General features: G+C 46.4%; 1 protein-coding gene across 1 annotated transcript in view; it reads right to left on the bottom strand.

The window, feature by feature from the left end:
• Window positions 1-13,146, bottom strand: part of adamts3 (ADAM metallopeptidase with thrombospondin type 1 motif, 3) — a 79,658-nt gene that overhangs the window by 35,684 nt on the left and 30,828 nt on the right. Inside the window, exons 5-8 of the mRNA XM_042101738.1 lie at window positions 12,654-12,841; window positions 5,740-5,823; window positions 5,153-5,309; window positions 2,457-2,562 (exon numbers count right to left, since the gene is read on the bottom strand). Coding sequence (XP_041957672.1) covers window positions 2,457-2,562; window positions 5,153-5,309; window positions 5,740-5,823; window positions 12,654-12,841 — 535 coding nt within the window. The remainder of the gene's footprint in view (window positions 1-2,456; window positions 2,563-5,152; window positions 5,310-5,739; window positions 5,824-12,653; window positions 12,842-13,146) is intronic.

The following is a 13,146-nucleotide window of genomic DNA, read 5'->3' as shown; positions in this document are numbered from 1 at the left end:
GAACATGTTGTCATCAGTTTCACATCAAAAAATAAAAGATTGATAAAACACATTAGCAACTACACATCAAAATGCAATATTGCTAATTGCAGCACCCCCTACAGGTCAAAGGTCACCAAATTTTTGAGCGTCCTCCTAATGGGGTCATGAATATATGTAGTAAGTTTGGTTATGATACATGGCAGGGTTGCTGAGATATGAGCTCACTTCCTGTTTGGCGGCTTCGCCACCAATTTCAATTGGCTGTTACGGGCGAATGCTTTTGTCAATTGTTCCAGAGAGCAATATATTGATAGGTTATGGTCTGAAGATGGTCTGTGCCAATGTTGGTGAAGATCAGATGAAATTTGCGACCTGTGAAAACGTTTTGATGTTTTTGATTAAATCTAACATGGTGTCCGAATCAGTTACGATGACATCACAAGTTGGCCTGGGTCGGCCTAAGGACCTCCAACAGTATTACCAGACACCACTAGTACATTTTAATTCCAAACACAACAGCAGCTACAGGCCAAAAGGCATGTTTCTTCATTACAGCGCCCCCTAGAGGTCAAAGGTCACCAGATTTATTGAGTGTCCCCCTGATTGGGTCCTGAGTCCATGCACCCAGTTTGGCTTTGATGCATGCAAGGGTTGCTGAGATATGAGCTCACTTCCTGTTTGGCGGCTTCGCCGCAAATTTTGATTGGCTGTTACAGCCGAATGCTTCTGTCAATTGTTCCAGAAAGCAATGCACTGATAAGGCATGGTCTGAAGATGGTCTCTGCCAATTTTGGTGAGGATCCGCTGAAATTTGTGACCTGCGAAAACTTGTACGTGTTTTTGATTAAATCCAATATGGCGGCCGAATCAATTACGATGACATCACAAGTTGGCTTGGGTCGGCCTAAGGACCTTCAACAGTAGTACCAGACACCACTAGTGTGTTTTAATTCTAAGCACAACTGCTGCTACAGGCCAAAAGGTATGTTTCTTAATTATAGCGCCCCCTAGAGGTCAAAGGTCACCAGATTTCTTGAGCGTCCCCCTGACTTGGTCCTGAGTCCATGGACTAAGTTTGGTTATGATAGATGAATGGGTTGCTGAGATATGAGCTCACTTCCTGTTTGGAAGCTTTGCCGCAAATTTCAATTGGCTGTTACAGTTGAATGCTTCTGTCAATTGTTCCAAAAAGCAATGCACTGATAAGGCATGGTCTGAAGATGGTCTCTGCCAATTTTGGTGAGGATCCGCTGAAATTTGTGACCTGCGAAAACTTGTACGTGTTTTTGATTAAATCCAATATGGCGGCCGAATCAATTACGATGACATCACAAGTTGGCTTGGGTCGGCCTAAGGACCTTCAACAGTAGTACCAGACACCACTAGTGCGTTTTAATTCTAAGCACAACTGCTGCTACAGGCCAAAAGGTATGTTTCTTAATTATAGAGCCCCCTAGAGGTCAAAGGTCACCAGATTTCTTGAGCCTCCCCCTGATTGGGTCCTGAGGCCATGTATTAAGTTTGGTTATGATAGATGAATGGCTTGCTGAGATATGAGCTCACTTCCTGTTTGGCGGCTTTGCCGCAAACTTCGATTGGCTGTTACGCGTGAACGGTTTTAGTTCCGAAGACAAAAAGCAATGCATTAATGAGGCATGGTCTGTAGATGATATCTGTTAAGTTTGGTGTCAATCGGACAAAATTTGTGACCTGTGAAGACTTTTTAGTGTTTTTGATGAAATCCAAAATGGCGGAAAATCCATCATGGCGGAAATTGACGTCATAGGGTGCGTTGAACTCGGCTTGGTCCAAGGATTCCAAGGATTCCTCATTTTTGACAAATGGCCATACGGGTCAAAAGTTACAGTACGTGCATGAATGCACATCCAACTTTGGCCTGTTGGTGGCGCTAGAGCGCTCGAGGTGCCGGCATAAATCTTGGTGAAATTAATCATTGGACTGTCCCCAATCAGTGTGCCAAATTTCACAACTTTTTACGAGACGATTCTATGGGCTGCCATAGACTTCAATGGCGGAAGCGTAATAATAAGAAAACATAGAAACACAATGGGTGCCTTCGCAGCTTCGCTGCTTGGCCCCCAATAATGCAATTCAATAAAGGGTTAGAAGAACAAAAAGGAGAGGTAAAAACACTATGTTCTCACAATCTGTCAACTCTCAAAAGGGAGCCTCAAAGGTCATCAATGGCATTTGAAGGCCAGCAACACCTTCCAGCTTTGACATTCAATAAGGGATTGCTTTCGAGGCTTTCAAATTAAGAGAATCAGGCTATATTTATTTAGATGTACCGTTGAGCCACACTTTTGTCCCGAGTAAACACTTTTTTTTCAGTGGACCAGACAGACAACCAACCAGCGCCGCACTGGCGTCCACCTCTGGCCACTGATCCCCAGTGTGGACAGGAGAGGGGAAAAGAAACACAATGAGGAGAAGACCAAAGGCATGCCACTTACACATGACCGGTCTCATGGGCCACAACAAAGGCGGAGGAGAAGCCGTCCTCGTGGTTCAGGGTGCAGCTGCGGACAGGGTGACACATGCCGGTGACGGGGGCGTACCCTGTGAGAGGATAGATAGGAAAGAGATGGGAGAGGGAAAAGGGAACAGGAGGAGTAGTAGTGAAGAGAGAGAGAGACAGAGAGAGAGAGAGAGAGAGAGAGAGAGAGTCATTGAAGCTTCAAGCAATCTGTGTGATTCAGGCCATTTACACCTACTCCCACATGAGAACTTTTGGGACCGGAGCACTCTGAATACTGTTCTGCATCAACTGGATGAAGTTTTGTGTGGAGGACATGGTGCACGGAAAGTTTGAGACTCCATGCTGACTTGCCTTGTGCATCCTTTTCACACAATTCCAATTTTGCTCATTAGCACATTGGAGTAATTCACATTTCAGGTTTCGCTGAAAAATTGTTTCGGATAAGCATTCATTTGTGAAATATCGCTAATGCTCCGGTACCTTCTTTTCTCAAGTCAAACTAAAAATAATTCTCTGTCCACCCTTATTTTGAAAAAGGTCTACTTGAGGCTAAAAATAAATTCAAATTGATGCGAAGGCAGGGGAGGTGGACGGAGGAGACCCCTGCGGAGCTCTGAAAGAGCCGCTCCGTTAGCCCTGTGGGGCTCCGACGTTCCTGACGGAGAGCCTGCGCCGCAGAGCGGAACCAAGCTGTGAGGGAAACACCAGGAACTGGATTACCTATGCACACCTTCACCTCACTGCCTATCAGTCCTCCAGTAGGTTATTAATGCCGCCCCATAACGGACCAAATTGATGGGGTTGCATCCCTCGGCGCGCGGCTGATAGAACGTTTTCCCTCCAGCCCGCATCCTCATTCCACCCCACACAACCTTTGGTGCAGGAGAGTTTAATTAAAAGGGCCGCCTGTCAGTCAAACAGAGTACAGGCACACAGAAGCAAGCTCTCTACGACCAACATGCATACAGCAGGCTAAAGTGCACTAGAAACTCACTGACATCACTGAGGACACAACCAGACTCTTTTTTGTAGTGGTCTATGACTGTGACCATGGAGTGCATTATATTAAGGCTAACTATTTAAAACAATGAGGTCCACAGCTGGCAGAATAAAGACACAAGAACAATGTAGTCTACAGCTGGCAGAATACACACAAAATACATACTGTATTACAGGTTGTAGACAAATCAGAAGAGCACAATATCTACAGTATATTCCGTTGAATTCAATCAAACAAAATCTGCAAACATTAACAATGTCTTTGCTAATGTCCCTGATCACTTCATAGCTCACTGTGCTCCAGTTTTATCAACACAAAAATCCTAAATGATGTCCATGTTCCCTCTCTACTTTTTCCTTTATAGAGAAAACATATCTAATGCCTGAAAAATTGGTGCATTATGAGTCATATCACACTAAACACACCACAATCAGTTTGATAATGGTCACATTCTAGCACATAAGGGACAAAATGATACTCGAATAGAATACAAGCAGGAGTCGCAGGAGAAGATCATTTCTAAAGACAAGATTTTGTGCTTGATTGACCCATCAGTGGCTTATGACCTCAGCTATAATATCCCCTCAGTAATATCCAAAGGCTTTCTGTCCAGCCCAATATGATTTATTATGACCTTTCACTTTGGAGAAATTACCAATGGTACCAATGATTGCTCTGTCTAGGATAAGTATTGATTTTCGATTTTGTTGAATCAATATGAATCAAGAAAAAGATCTAAATGCACCAGTGAAAAGAAAACCCACATGACTCTGTGTCCACCAATCGCGCTTTTTGCACCAATGGCGGCTATTTTCTAAATCCTATGAAGTTTAGCATTCACAGCGCTCAGCGCCCTCGGCGGAAACAAGCCCTCGGCGCTGACCGTTTTTTCCTGCTGCGCTCAGACTGCTGAAAGTTGAAATCTGTACAATTTTTAGAACAGTGCTGGGCTCATCAATGTCACTTCTCTCTCGACGATCAATCAAAACTTTGTAACCTAGCAACAATAAACACTTGACTGAAGCGCTCTGAAAATTAGGTTGAGGGCGCTGTCAGAGCGAAAAACGCGATTGGTGGACACAGCCCCTAAAAGTGAAATTGAATGAATTCATACAGTATTTCTAGAAGTTTCTTCCTCAAGAAAAATGCAGATGGTGACCTGGAAGGAATTGAGCTTTGTTCTGGCACTGATCTGGAGGAAGTGTTCCAGGTAGCTGGAATCTGGGTAATGTTGGTAAGGTCCAGCTTTGAGCTGGTTTTCATGTGCATGTGCCAGCCCTTTTTCATAATGACCAGCTTCATCACAGCATCACACAGCCAATCTACCAGAAAGCTGCTGAATTCAATGCCTGCACTTGTCTCCCAGCTAGCCTGTCCAGCCTTGCACACTCTCTCCTCTCATCCATGTGATGAGACACTTAGGATCAAGCGGGATGAAATAGGGCCCTCCAACAGCTCAAGATGAAGCCTTCCTGCCAAGGATCAGCGAAATCAGAGAAGCCCTCTTTACCCCTTCATTACACCACCCACTGTGTTGATGAAAGAGCCCTGATGTGGACTAGTGGCAATTGTGAGCAACAGGGGACGAACGGGGGTAGGGGTTGTGTGTTGTTTCAGCCAAATCTGTCGGGCCAAGTGGTTAGAGTCAGTGATCACTCTCTCTCTCTCACCCTGCATGCCCGTGGGTCCGAAGCCCTGGCGAGTAAGGAAGATGGCGTGGTCGTGGTGCTCAGAATGTTCCGGGTTGTCCTTCTGCTGCAATTGGGCCCAGCGGCACACATTCTCCAGGCTGCGTGATGGGTTGCCTCTCTCGATGAGGTTAATGGACTGAGCCAAACAGAGGAAAAAGGAAAAAGGAGGGGGGGGTGACAATATGTCCAGCCACAGTAGCTGTTTAACATGCACTTACCAAAAGCAGAAGCAAAGAAGCAACAAAATTGGTTCATTTTATGTGACCCATTTCCACCACATGAAAGGGAATACACAGCGCCCGCTTCTTTAGAGCATATATGGGCTATAATGTCACATCAGAATGTTTTCTGATCTCGGGGTTAGCAGTCTTGTATCTTCAAAAGGTATCATTATTGTGCACTGTTAAAATGTTTTGTATTTTACAAACCACTTTAAATCTATATTGCTGAGGTTTCTTATACATTTCATTTTCATAGCAGTCAAGTCCATCAGTAGACCGCTTATTACAGGAGACAGTAAACACAACGCAAAGATCCTGCACATGGTTGTCCCAGTAAAGCCTTACCTTTGAGTAGCCCAGCATGATCATTCTCACCAGGACCACATTGATGTGAACGCCCAGCGACTCATCATGGTAGATTTCATTCACCTGCAGAGCACATAAGACAAGAAAGGGGGGGGGGGGGTACTTCAGACACGCTTGCAGCAACAAGCAGAGATAGTCGATATCATACTCCAAAAGGACAACAACAAGAGAAGAAAGAAACGGTAGATAAAAGAGGCCCAAACATGGGATGGACAGTGTAGCCAGTAGCACCACAGACACCCCCCCCACCCTCCCCTTCCTCGACCGTCTTCCGTCTTCCGGCCCTTGGATTTGTCTCAAGACAACTTCACCGACTAACCTCTAACTTTTGAGGACACAAGGGCAGACGGCTGGGGTGCGCTTGCGTCCAGATACCTTCTGTTTCCATTGTATGGGATATGAAGCACCTCAAGTCCCTCTTATTAAATGTACCGTAATATCACACTATTACAGAGGGCAGTGGATTGCACAGGAGTTTGACAGTAATGGAACAGCAGCAGGGAATGCGCCATCAGTCCCTCGGTGCGTTTGCTTTTTCACCTACTACTCTCTCCAAGGCAATACAGTGCACCACAGTACTGCAGTTCACACAGCCGTATTACAGCAAGACTCTGGAGATGTGATTGTGTAGCCAGATGATTCATGTCTCCAGAAATAAAATTTTAAACAGGGAAAAGACTGAACAGATTTATAGATGTGTCTCTCTGGCAGCCATTTTAATAAGATAAGATTACGTAGACATTCTTCGCCCTCTCTTGCTCTCCTCCTCCTAAATAAAACAATTATCAACCGCTGATCATTAAATGGCCAGTGTTGGACGCTACAGAAGGATGACAGCGGAAATGGAGGATCACATAGCCATGTGGAAATGGGAGTTTTAAGGGTCAGGAAACACGATTTAACACCCACGTTCTGTCTGCAGTTCTAGGGCCACCAGGGAGAGGCCGGGACAAAGGAGGTAGAGGGGCAATTAGTTGGACTCCTGGTGGGAGACCTCCTCGCCTTTTAGACCAGACACCTTCTGGAATGAACGGCTAAATGTTGTATCTGTTCCCACTGCTGAGCACAGTAGTGACACAATGTGAGGCAGGAGGCAGCTGAGGCAACGGGTCTACTGCAAGGGGCTGCTGGTGCGACAAGACCAGTGTGTGTGTGTGTATGTGTGTGTGTGTGTGTGTGTGTGTGTGTGCATGCACGGCCAGCGGCAGGGGCACACGGCCGGAGGCAGGCTCATGAAAAGGCTCCAGTGTTTGTGAGAATCACAGTGGATGCCTTTAAAGACCCCAGCTGTTTTTCTTCCCCACCTAAGAGGCTACAGTGCGTAGTTATGTGTGTGTGTGTGTGTGTGTGTGTGTGTGTGTGTGTGTGTGTGTGCGTGTTTGTGTGTGTGTGTGTGTGTGTGTGTGTGTGTGTGTGTGTGTGTGCATGTTGTGTGTGTGTGTGTGTGTGTGTGTGTGTGTGTGTGTGTGTGTGTGTGTGTGTGTGTGTGTGTGTGTGTGTGTGCGTGCGTGTTTGTGTGTGTGTAGTCAGTGTGTATGTTTGTACTGTATGGAGCTGGGTGGGTTGGAGGCAGGGAGTGTGTTGTTTGTGTGTGTGTGTGTGTGTGTGTGTGTGTGTGTGTGTGTGTGTGTGTGTGTGTGTGTGTGTGAGAGAGAGAGAGAGAGAGTGTGTGTCTGACTACTGGGTGGAGGTAGGTATGTCTACTGAGTACAGTATACGCATATGTATGTGTGTGGGTTTGTAGGTAGGGTGGGGTAATGTTGTGTTTGCCTCCATACATGTATAGTTGAGTGCTCTAGTGTTTGTGAGGGACTGTGTGGGGGTTGTTGAAGTGTGTGTGTGTGTATGTGTGTGTGTGTGTGTGTGTGTGTGTGTGTGTTTTGCTGGTGAAAGTACAGTCAAAACTGTTCTCAGTTGTGCCATAACCCAACCAGATGTTAATCTCTGGAGCTTTAGACTAGAGAAGGATTACAACAGAGGGAGATTCTCCTATTACAAAGCAATTTAACAGACGCTAACTGATGAGGCAACCTGGGGTGGATCTTACTGTAGATGCAAACGAGCACGCATGACACACACATTCAGTCTGTGTGACAGAGACAGACAGACTGCCAGACAAACACAGTCATTTACACACCTACACACACCGCCACACCCACACCCACAAACACACCCACACACAAACACAAATATACAGTAAACCCTTTCATCTGTGGGGGGGGGACACAAAATTGTGTTTGTCTGGAGTACTAAGTGTGCTAGGACCACCACTACAGCTGCCTACAATTAAGAGACCAATGCTTTTTACACCCATCAGCTGTCTAACCGCTTGTGTAACACCACTGCCCTGTATTGCCCTGGTTTAAAATGTGCGAAACCACAGTCTTCATATGTGAGTCATAGCACAACACATCTATCTGTCAGTGGGCTAAAAGCAGTCAGTAACTAATGTCACACGCTTGTAGCCTGGGGGAAACGTGGGTGAGTGAGTGGGTGAGTGAGTGGGTGAGTGGATGGGTGGGGGGTGCATGTGGAGCCATCAGATGGTGCAGATGGCACCGGGCTGGGATTCAGTGCTTGGGGGGATGGGGAGGAGTGACCAAGTCCACTGGAATTAAAGACCACATCTGGATGTTATTTGTGTGCAGATATCCACCCTATTGTGGGGACCACGAACAATCTGCAGTGGGCATTAATTCGGCGCTGCAAGGCATCGGTAAAGCCGCAGCATATGTTTTCTCTTTATTACCTATTCCACGCTAATGCTTGTACATGGATTCCCTATGATGTCAAGGTAATCTTTCTGTCTCTATCTCTTTCCCCCTCTCTACCTGCCACCCTCATTCTCTTTTTCCCTCTTTCCCTCCCTCCCTCCCTCTGTCTATTTCCCTCTCCCTCCTTCTCTCTCTCTCAATCTCTCTGGCTTCTGTTTCTAATTGAGGCAAACTGCTGACCTTTTCACCCACGGGGGCTTCTGGTCAGACACAGATGAGTAGACAGTGACCTCCCACATACACAATCTGCCCAAGGAAATCCTCAATAAGGCTCTGGGAAGGACACACAAGAGGCTTTGACAGGTCTGAGGTCAGTGGCTGAGATGGAATCCATCAACACACTTATCAAGGAGAGGAATACGGTAGAGGTCTGCAGTCCCACGGGAGTCCCGCGGGACCTGCGGTTCGCGTCGTTAAAGAGAGCGGCACAGGACACGTTTTGAAAGCTCCATGCGGGAGCGGACGGGTGAAGCGTTTGCGGGTGCGGCAGAAACAGATGATTCACTGCACTCCCACTGACGGGTATTGTAAATTTAGGCCTACGTGGGTTCAATTCTTTCTTCAATTCTGCTGCTCCGTTGTTATCAAAAGCATGACAGAGGAAGAGGACACCACTAGGCTACTTCAGATGTTAGTGCCTTTCTAAAGAACAGATGCCAGCTAGCATGGCTGCGTTACAGTAGCGTACATTCAGAATCAAGAAACTTAAAATCAGACATCTGGCAGTCTTTTTCAGTTGTGTGTGTCAAGTGCACCTTTTGTGAGACGGAAGGCAAAACAGAATATCCATCCTGCATATCCTGCAGGCTTTTTGGGGGCGGAAGCGGGGCCTCATGTTACAGATGCGGGCGGGAGAGGGACTAAAAAATGACACATTATTGCGGGAGCGGGACACAATGCTGCGGGAGCGGGTGGGCGTGGGACTGACAAATCTGCCCCGTGCAGACCTCTAGAATACAGCCAGTAGAAAAGAAAAAAATAGCATTATACTGATAAATGTATAACTGCTTGAATTGCAAATGATCAGTGCAAACTGGATATGGCAGTTTGTGGTTGGCTATGCCCACAGGATATTGCATACCCTTAGGACTGAAAAATCTGCCCCGTGCAAACCTCTAGAATACAGCCATTATATAAAAGAAAAAAATAGCATTATACTGATAAATGTATAACAGCTTGCATTGCAAATGATTAGTACAAACTGGATATGACAGTTTGTGGTTGGCTATGCCCACAGGATATTGCATACCCTTATTGTTTACCCTGTTTGTTTTATTTAGCAAAGACCTCATATTAAACTTTGGAAATATTGCTGAGGAGGTGGAAGTTTCTATGTGTCCAAATGTGTCTCTCGAGACGGTGACGGTGTGCAATGCAATTGCTTGCTAACGTTTAAGCGACATCAGCAGAAAAGCAGGGCGAATGTAATCTATCACACAACAGGACCATTTATCTCAAATCCCCCGAGCTAAATGCAACTCAGAGAGAATATAGACCAGGCCGTCTGTCCACACTTCGTCTTCACCACTGATAGAGAGCCACAGTGAGATTGCACAGAAGGTTGTCCTTCCTCAAACATTTCGACCTTCTCAGGTCTTCATCACGGCATCTCCTCTGCTCTCAACAGACACACAGGTGACCCTTGGGCAGGCGAAGTCCGGCAACAAGTAAATACAATTTGCCTAGTTGCATTAACGTTTATCAGACTTCAGACTTTGCACCCTGTCCGTCATGAGAGCACTTATGGTGAGTACTTTTTAATTAGTATGTCCTGCATCTGTGATGTGCCCACTGACTTTCAGGGAGTGAAAGAACAAACGGGCCAGACAGAATCCTAAATAGGCTCCCAGTGCAAGCTGCTGTGACCTCAAACAGAGCTGGTCAGTGATATCAGCAGGGAGGTTCTCTGGAAAGAGCAGCTCCTCGGCAGGAAGCCGAGAAACCGTGCACCCGTGCGATTAATTAAATTGTTCACCGCCATATGACCACAACCTCGTCTGTACTCTCACTATCTCTCTCTCTCTCGCTCTCTCTCTCTCTCTCTCTCTCTCTCGCTCTCTCTCTCTCTCGCTCTCTCTCTCTCTCTCTCTCGCTCTCTCTCTCTCTCTCTCGCTCTCTCTCTCTCTCTCTCTCTCGCTCTCCCCCTCTTCTCGCTTGCTCTTAACACTGGGCCACTAAAAAATAAGAAAACAATCGTAGCGGAAAAAAGATAAAAAAAGAAAATTTGGTTCCCGTTCTGGAAAAAACCCCCAAACAAAACAAAAAAAACTATAAAGCCGGATGGCTGAAACGTCTGCTCTTGCTCTTTATAAAAAAGTTGATCCTTCTGCAAAGACTTTGTCTAGTCACCTTTTTCAGAGTGCGAACCACTCATAGTCTCTTCATCACAGTATTGGTTCTAACGCACCTGGACTAAAAAACTGTCACCTGAGCACAACAATACTTCTTTACCTTTTTCTATGTTGTGACACTGACCGGACATTGAGAGGATCATGACAAGCAACTTAGTGAATTAGCCAAAAGGTGTATGGGATTATAATCGTGCTCAGTCCCTTTAAGGCTGGTCAGTGATGCAGAAGCTGTGATGAAATTAGGCTAATGTTGTTACTAAAACACACACAATGGAAATCCATACGGTGCTCCCAGTGTGTTGTCGCTCAATGCTGACATTTACCTTTGCATACAGTGTCCATTCAGCTGTAGATCCAGCAAAGCATTAATAAAGCCATTAACTGCCCCAGAGGATGGCTACCAAACCTAATTCTCCACTGCTTACAGCTTCACGTGGTGCTGCCCTCTGAGGTATAGCGAGTGGGAGGCACGCCACAGATGCCGCATCCCCCCCCCCAAGTGACAAAGCAGGCAGGCACTGCCAGCTGCCAGTTTGTCATCAAGCCAGGGCTGTGGGCGGCAGCAGCAGCAGTCGGTAAGTCAGTGCACGCCACCGCGGTCGGACACAGCCCCAGCTCTGAAGAGCAGCAGGGACATCTGCTGGAGGGCGTCTCAGATCCCCAAACGACAAACCTGACGACAGGCCGGGATATGAGGAACGAGTCGGAGCCAGAGGCCAGTGGAGCGAAGTGTGATTTCTCTCTCAACGCTCCTCACAACTTCATTTAACTACCCGGCGCTACACAAAATAATAAACACCATTTTTCAATGAAGTAAGATAATTTCAATATAATTGCTACTCAAAACGTCTTAAAAGTCTTTCAAGTGTACCCGAGGGAGATGATAATGAAAGGTGTATTTTCCATGAGCTTGACGACTTTCTTTTCTTGTTAGTTGACTTATTTATTCATTCCACCTCAACTGTGCCTCTTCATTTTAACAAGGTTTTATTTAAGCCGCCAGCACACTGAATGTATTCCGAATAAATAGTTCTAGACGAGGCACCCACAGCGGGGGGTCACACTTTGTAGTAAACGGCACATTCTCAGAAATGGCGTACACACCTTCACAAGCTGTCAAACCACTCATTGCAGAGGCGGAATACGTCAACTTGATGAAATAAATGAAGCCATTCTTGCTTAAAGGGATAAATACAGATCCTTAATGAGACGAGCGTGCATCGGTGTTCTTTAGGGCACGGTGATCTGGGGCATTTCCCACTGCATCTCGGCAGCTACTTAGGAACTTCTTTCAGAGAGTATCTGAAGCCAACCTCGTTACCACAGTCACAGTGAAGGCAAGGAAGGGCTAACAGAGAACCGCTCCCACCCTCCATGCCTCGCTCAGGCATTTGGGAGCGTGGGGAATATTTACCTAATTCATTTCTAATTGAGGGCAAAACAACCCGGACCGGTGCATAAACTCAAAGGCACTTTTTCATGGCACAGGAGTTACAGTGAATTACAGAGACTGCCAAGCATGCTGCGCTTTGGAAGTCTCGTTTTGTGAGGATATGGGTGTGATTGGGTGTGTGTGTGTGTGTGTGCATGCACGTCTGAATATGTGTGTGTCTCTACATGTGTGTGCCCGTGTACTTGCCCATGTGTGCACATCTGCACACACATTGGTGTGCATGTGAATGTGTGTGTGTGTGTGTGTGTGTGTGTGTGTGTGTACGTGTGTGTGTGTGTGTGTGTGTGTGTGTGTACACACACGTGTACCACTCACTATATTCATGAGAGTGAGCAAATAGTTCATCACATGTTCTTTGCCATGGAAACGCACGACCGAATCGTCCACTCCCAATAGCACCTCGATGTTGTAGTCATCGTCGCCAGCGTGTCGCCGTCTCCGGACCGTTTGGTTGACCTGCTTAGCAACGCTGTCCAGCACCCGAGGCACATTCAACTCAGGCTCTAAAGCAGAGAGGAGACATAAACAGAGAAAGAGGGAGAGAGAGAGAGAGAGGGAGGGGAGTGGGAGTGGGGAAGACAGAAGACAGGAGAGGGTCACTTGGGCAGTCTTCTGGAATAAATCACACCATTTGTTTGTCCCTGGCATTCTGGGGCACGCCAATGCCATAAACACCTCTCTTTTTCTCTGTCTATCTCTCTCATTCTCATTCTGTCTTTCTCTCTCTCTCTCTCTCTCTCTGTCTGTATCTCTCTCTTAATCTCTGTCCTTGTGAGACGGAATCCCACGCCACTCTTTTCTTTTCACC

Source organism: Alosa sapidissima, chromosome 8 (assembly GCF_018492685.1).
Source record: "Alosa sapidissima isolate fAloSap1 chromosome 8, fAloSap1.pri, whole genome shotgun sequence".
In the NCBI taxonomy this organism is placed as follows: domain Eukaryota; kingdom Metazoa; phylum Chordata; class Actinopteri; order Clupeiformes; family Clupeidae; genus Alosa; species Alosa sapidissima.
The sequence above is the reverse complement of the archived record's forward strand: the minus strand, read 5'-3'. Positions and strand labels throughout refer to the sequence as shown.